This window comes from Triticum dicoccoides, chromosome 3A, assembly GCF_002162155.2.
Source record: "Triticum dicoccoides isolate Atlit2015 ecotype Zavitan chromosome 3A, WEW_v2.0, whole genome shotgun sequence".
NCBI classification, from domain to species: domain Eukaryota; kingdom Viridiplantae; phylum Streptophyta; class Magnoliopsida; order Poales; family Poaceae; genus Triticum; species Triticum dicoccoides.
The window spans coordinates 450,353,869-450,361,078 of NC_041384.1; the positions used below are offsets into that span (position 1 = coordinate 450,353,869).

Here is a 7,210-nt window from a genome sequence, read left to right on the forward strand (position 1 = left end):
GGCTAAAACCTGTCTTTTACGAGCCTGGCCTGGTCTGCCCGGCGGGCTCAATTTCCAAGCCCAAGCCCAGCTCGATGACACAATCAGGCCCAGCCTGGCCCAGGATTTTCGTGTCGGGCCATCCGGGCCAGGCCGCCCATGCCCTCTCGGCGAAGGCGAATCCTATACGACCCGTTTGTGAGAGAGCTCGTCGTGGGGGTGACCCACCTGACAGCCTCCCCATGCGGCCGGGTCGCACGTACGACCCGGTCGTACAGGATTATTTTGCCCTCTCGGCTGGTTCCCCGCCACCCGCTCTCCAACCCAAGGTCGGACCGCTCCTCGGACATCGCGCCCGCCCTTTTCGCTTAAACCCAAAGCCATCGCCAACCCATAGCAGCAGCAACTGAACTAAACACACCACAGTGCCCGCCGCGGCCCTATTCTACCTGCCCGTACGTTTCTTGTTCCACGGCCGAATATCACAGGTCGTAGACTCACTCGCCATGGTGGCCGGGCGTGTCAAGGCGGCCATGGGCTTCCACAGCAGCCCCAGGGCGCCCAAACCGCCGGGGCCGGCGACGACGGCCCCCGCCGAGGGGTACGCACACACGCCGGCCCGGGTTCCCTCGTCGTCAACGTCATCGCCCGCTCCGTGCGGCTCGGCGTCCAAGGCGTCCGCGTTCGCGCGGTCCTTGGGCGCTTACTTCCCGCGCTCGTCGGCGCAGGTGCAGCCCGCGCGCGCGCCGCCGGAGGTCGCCGGGCTGCTGCGCGCCATCGAGCAGCTCCAGGAGAGGGAGTCGCGGCTCCGCGTCGAGCTGCTCGAGCAGAAGATACTCAGGGAGACCGTTGCTATCGTCCCTTACTTAGAGGCCGAGCTCGCGGCGAAGAGCGACGAGCTCGAGAGATACAAGGAGTCCGCCGCGCGGCTCGAGTCCGAGAACATGCGGCTGTGCGCTGAGCTCGACGCTGCCGCGCTGGAGGTTACGAGCAGAAAGCAGAGGGTTATTCAAATGGAGAAGGAAATGGCAGAGCTGAGGAAGCAGCAGGACGCTGAGGACTGCTGCTCGTCCTCATCCTCGTCCAAGCCCTACTTGGCCGTCTCGTTGCACGCTTCACCACCGAGCTCTTCGTCATCCTCGTCCACGTCGACCTCACCGACGGATTCAGGCTCGTCGTCAGACACGGCGGCCATGCGAAGAACCCGCGTGCCAGAGCTCTCGAAGCTGCCGCCGATACCTCCGCCACCGCCACCGCCACCGCGGCCTCAGCTGACGCCGGCACCCAGCCTGAGCATCAGCTCCGGCTCAATGGGCGTGTCCGGAAGCGTAGGCCCGCCACCTCCTCCGCCCCCGCCCCCACCGTCCAAGAGGACATCTTCGCCGGTGAGATCGGGTTCGTGCGTGAGGCGCGTGCCTGAGGTGGTCGAGTTCTACCACTCGCTGATGCGAAGGGAATCCAAGAGGGACGGAGGGAGCGGTGCGGACGCAGCGAGCGGCGGCGGCGCGGCGGCGACCAGGGACATGATCGGTGAAATCGAGAACCGGTCGGCACACCTCCTCGCGGTACGCAATACCACTACAGAGATTGACATTTTTCTTAAGCTGGAATCATTGGAGGGAACGTTCTCTTAACCTGTGGTAACTTCTAAGAACCTCCTTTTGACATCACAACTGACCGAACTATTCATATTGGAGCTGCTGCTGCACAATGTTGCGTACGTGCATTAATGCATTTTTTAAGGGAGCGTACATAAGCAGTACTGGTTTCGTCTTTTCGGTTGGTATAGCAAAGGGTACAGGTGATTTTCGGTTGGTATAGTAAAGACTGCTTTAGACATGGACGTTAATTCTTGGTGAAAACTGCAAGTGCCACACTGCAACCGCAACATGTACTGCTCCTTCAGAAAAGCGGAAAAGTCGCTTTTTTTGCGTTTTCGAATTATGGATGCCACCCATTCCTTATTACAAAACGCCAAGGCATTGTAACGCAATAATTTCGTTAAGTTTTTTAACACCGGGGGTGGGGGTTGATGGCAGGAGTACATAAACTTCAATTGGTGTGTACCGTGACTACAGAAGACGGAGGCAGAAACAGCTGCACGGAATCCGAAGTGGGCATGGCTCGACGGGATCGAGCGATCGAATGCAGTGCATTTATTATTGCGGTGGATGCATGTGCGAATTACGGGCTCTGGTAGTTAATCCGAGAATCACTGCATTAGTGAGCCCGTGCCCGATGTGGATCGCCCGGACGTTGGTTAGCCTAGCCGTTGGAGTTATTTACGCTTGGAAACGGAACAGGGTTACTGTAGTACGTCGCTGGAATTGACAGAGAAACTGTGTGCTATGTTGTGGTGTGCAGATCAGGTCGGACGTGGAGACGCAGGGCGACTTCATCCGGCTCCTGATCAAGGAGGTGGAGGGCGCGGCGTTCGTCAACATCGACGGCGTGGTCAGCTTCGTCAAGTGGCTCGACGACGAGCTATCCCGCCTGGTGCGGCAGCAATGAATTCACTTGAGGTGCTTGTCCGCTCTTCAGCGGTGACGGCGGTTGGTAACTGGGTGGTGGGCATGGTTGCGTTGCAGGTGGACGAGCGCGCGGTGCTGAAGCACTTCGAGTGGCCGGAGCAGAAGGCGGACGCGCTCCGGGAGGCGGCGTTCGGCTACCGCGACCTGAAGAAGCTGGAGGGCGAGGCGTCGTCGTTCCGCGACGACCCACGCCAGCCCTGCGCCGCCGCGCTCAAGAAGATGCAGGCCCTCTTTGAGAAGTAATAATCGTCAAATTCACTCTGCTGTTTCAGTACGGCGTTTTGTCATGCGGCAACGAACCAACAAGGGTGCGGCGTGCGTGCAGGCTGGAGCACGGCGTGTACAACCTCGCCCGCGTCCGCGACGGCGCCGCCAGCAGGTACGGCCGGTTCCAGATCCCGTCGGAGTGGATGCAGGACGCCGGGGTCGTCAGCCAGGTAACGTAGTGCAGTAACTAATTCGATCTTGGTACTCGTCTGAGTAGAGTGGTAGGACAGCAACCGTCTAGAGTTGCGAGCAGCTGAAGAAACGCACCCACACGTGATGCGACCTTCTCTGGTCACGGGGAGAGAGCGTACGTAGGTGGGTGCGCGGCGTATACTCCAGTAGGCAACAACAAGACGGGGATGGCGTATAGTAGGCAACAACAAGAAGGGGATCGATAGGCGTGGCATTTTCTTGTCTTATGCTGTGGGTAGGGTGTGCACGTGAGTGTGGGACGGACGCGATCTCGTGACCATGCTACTGGCTAATTCGTTCGCTGCTGTCTCTAGAGCTAGAGAACAAGCCCATGACACCTCGGGGGCCGTGTCCTTGTGCGTAGCATAGGCACGCCTTGCCGGGCGGGATCGATCCGTACGCAACTAATTGTACTCGGCCATTCTCAAGACCAGTCCAGTCGGATCGGGTGTCCGATCTCGTTTTGTTTTGTTTTGCTGCTGCCTTGTTCGGCTCCACGAGTCTCTCTAGGAAATTAGCTGGAAACCCCAGGAAATCCGTGTCCGAGCCCCAATTCATTGGATAATGTCCGATCTACAGCTACTCTCAGCATTGCACATGGGATTAATTCCCAATGGAGTGGAGGTTACTGTTTGGGAATTTTTATGCTACAATATTGGCCAGCCCATTAAGCACGTTGACCGGCTCGCTATCTAGGCTTGAACATTGACCTACAAAATTTTAAAAAAAGTTCATGAATTTTAAATTATCCATGAATTTAGAACCATTTAATTATTTTTTGAATAACACATTTAAAAGTGTTCTTGAATTTAAAAAATTTCGTGAGTTTTAAACAAAACTTGGCAAACTCAAAAAATATTCATGAATTTAATATTTTTTCCGATCTTGTAAAAAAATCTAGAAATTAGAAAAGTTCAGAAATTATTCGTTAATTTTAAAAAAAGCATGGATTTAGAAAAGATTGCAAATTTAAAAAGAAATTTAAATTTAAACAATAAAAAAATTTAAGACGTAAAAGCGAGTAAAAACCGATAGAAACCATACAAGAACCACTTTATACAAAAACTAGAAGAACCTAACCCATAAAAACCGAGTGAACCTTGTACCCAAAACAACTTCTGGGAATAGAAACATTTTGGGCCGGCCTAGTTCGCTAACATGGGAAAGGAACCTGCGCGCCAGTTACCGATTACAAAGGACCAACTCAAAGAAAAAAAAAGGAACTAGCGCCTTCGGTGATGAATAGGAAAAATGTGCCACCTCATTGCTCGGCATTAAGAGCTTCCTGTTGGTCGTGGGCCACCACTACATAGACAACGACATCGACCACCGACGATATTGTTAGGGCATATAATACTACGCGGGCGCTAAGTCAGGGGCGCTAGGAATTAAATCCTGACTGATGTGACCGTTTTCATGTTATTCCTCCTGATGCTTTTTTAGCATCGACGCCCACCTAGGAGTCCACCACTTAGAAACCACGTACAAAATTCATCCCCTAGCGCCTACTCCTGGCGCCCATGCGCTTGAGAAAAAAAAATTCAGGATCTTAAGCGCCTATACAATCACCGCTGCATTGAAGATGGTTTTAGGGCATCGTCGATGACGACTCGTAAATTTTGTCCCACACAGACCGGGCGGGGGGCAATCCACGGACACGGATGCGAAAGATCGCTATTCAACGCTATCTACATATGTCCGCCTCTATTAACTTAAAAAAAATAACAAATGTGATTTATAATAATTAGTAGTAGCAAACATTTACTAAGCACCTGGTTAAATGAGGCACTATAAGCGCCAAATAATCCTACTAGCTTTCGTAAAAGCTCCTACCTATTAGTTCAAAGCTTCATTTATTGTTTGGCTTTGGCGGAAGGCTACTAATCCAATATTTTGAACTAGCTTCCGCCAAATGAGCATATGAAGAGAGAAAAGAAATGAAAAAAAATGTAAAACAAAGTGATTAGTGGTTTCCGGCAAATGCCAAGCATGCTATCCGTCAAATGCTAAAGCATGCTAAACCTACCATCAAACTGCATCAATGGCCTTTCGCGATCCGCACAGAGAACATGGATACGTGGTGCCTTTTGCTTTTGGTTGGTCAGGCGGATATCCGGACTTATGCAAACTATCTCATGTTTGTCTCCGTTTTGCGGGAGAAAATACGTCCGGACCACGCTGCGGACCGATACATGACCGCGTTGAATGACTTCAGTGCTCCGGACGTATGCGGGCGGTTTGCGGCTCGGCGTTGGATATGCCCTTAGTGTCTAGGATTAAGGACGAATCGATTCTTTGGACCTCACCATTTGAGTATTATAATGCCGTGAGAGTGGGCATTTCGTTGGCCCGGTCATGCATGTTTATGTCTGAACTATTCTTAATCGATGAAAACATCAATCTTTTTGCCTTGTTCCAAAAATAATACTCCCCGAGTTCCATAATGTAGTGTATATATATTTTTTGAAAAATCAAACTTTGTAAATTTTGTTCAAATTTATAGAGAAAAGTATTTATATCTACAATATAAAATATATAAAATATGAAACTACATCTTATGAAGATTGTAATGAGATATATTTGGCATTCTGGATGTAAATGTTTTTCTCCTCGAACTTGATCAAAATTTGTGAGGTTTGACTTCCCAAAAAAAAAATATACACTACATTGTTGAATGGAGAGGGTATATAATTGGATGGCCTCCAATGAATGTTTTGATTTACAGATCAAATTCCAATCCATGAAGTTAGCAAGGAAGTACTTGGAACGAGTTTCCTCTGAGCTTGAAGCCATCAAAGTCGGCCCAGACGAAGAAGAGTTGATGCTTCAAGGAGTACGATTCGCCTTCAGAGTACACCAGGTAGGGGTATATATATAGTACTCCCTCCGTAAAGAAATATAAAAGCATTTAGATAACTAAAGTAGTGATATAAACATTTTTATACCGAAAATGCATAGGAGCTCTCGGGTGCTACGCCCCCCCTATATTCAAAAATAATTTAGTAATTCAAAAAAAGTCAAAAAATCCAGAAACTTTTTATGGAATCAAACATGAGCAAGTATTGCACTCGTACAAAAAGATTAAACAGGGAATGACTATTATTGTATCGGGAATTAAAGATTTCCCATAAAATGTTAGATACAAGTACTATTCATGCTATATTGTCGTCATAAATTTGTCTTTTTTTCCCTGAAGTTACCGAGAATCATTCATTGGCCAAATTATTTATATGAGTACAATACCTAGTCATATTTGGTTAAAAAATATATCCAGGATTTTTTGTCTTTTCTTAAATTATTAAATTATTTTTGAATATAGGGGGGGTGGAGCACCCAAGTGCTCCTAATCCGCTTCCTTCTTATACGTATTTCTTTACAGAGAGAGTATTAATTATAGGCAGAAAAATACGGCATTGTTATCAATTGTGACCAACTTAAAGGAATACGTGTTCGTTGTTTCGTACAGTTTGCAAGCGGGTTCGACGCCGACACCATGCGCGCCTTCCAAGAGCTCAAGGAGAAGGCGTCCCTGTGCCGATTTCAGCGGCAAAAACAGAGTAGACACATGCGGCAGCAAAGGCTCGTTGGGACCTGAGCATCTCCTTATGCCATGGTGTGCCACACACCATCTCGTGGTTGCTGTTAAGGTTGTTGTTCGTGTTGACAGATGTTTGTTCTTTCCCAGTAGAAATCTGTGTACACCGTTTCTTATTACGCTCCCCTGATGTTCCCTTTAGGGTCACAAGCAATTTGATTATAGTGTCACGTGATGTGAAAATTTAGCTGTTTGTGTGTGCCAAACTGGTGATGGATGATTTCTACCGCGTGGGATTTTATGTTTTTGAAACAAGGCAAGGGATTGCAGACGTACACCATGCCCTCGAGAGTCGAGACTCGAGCGGTGTCCGCATGCACTGCGCCTATGGCAAGCAATGAGAGAGGATCGGGACCTCCCTGATGCTGATGATGGTCTGAAGGATGCAGGGTCAGAAACTCCGAATGGATGCTCGGACTGCTAGACAGATTAACCCCTGCCAATGTATGATGGTCCTCGTGATCATGTGAAGAGCGTGGCATGTTCGAGATTACCCTCCGGATGTCAGCCCCCGGTTGAACGAAATATTCCAAAACAATGCAATTATAGCACAGAAAAATAAACTTAACTATAAACATAATAATATAATAATACACTAGCACAAATGCCCGTGTGTTGCAACGGGGGGAGATAATTGATGTGTCCA

At 49.2% G+C, this 7,210-nt stretch overlaps 1 protein-coding gene across 1 annotated transcript; it reads left to right on the plus strand.

The window, feature by feature from the left end:
• The first annotated feature begins 330 nt into the window (after positions 1–330).
• On the plus strand, positions 331–6,757 carry LOC119268520 (protein CHUP1, chloroplastic-like). Its single transcript, XM_037550179.1, has 6 exons — positions 331–1,544; positions 2,344–2,475; positions 2,568–2,749; positions 2,836–2,947; positions 5,695–5,829; positions 6,436–6,757. The coding sequence occupies exons 1-6, from the start codon at positions 486–488 to the stop codon at positions 6,562–6,564; spliced, it is 1,749 nt and encodes a 582-aa protein (XP_037406076.1). The 5' UTR covers positions 331–485; the 3' UTR covers positions 6,565–6,757.
• The last annotated feature ends 453 nt before the right edge of the window (positions 6,758–7,210 follow it).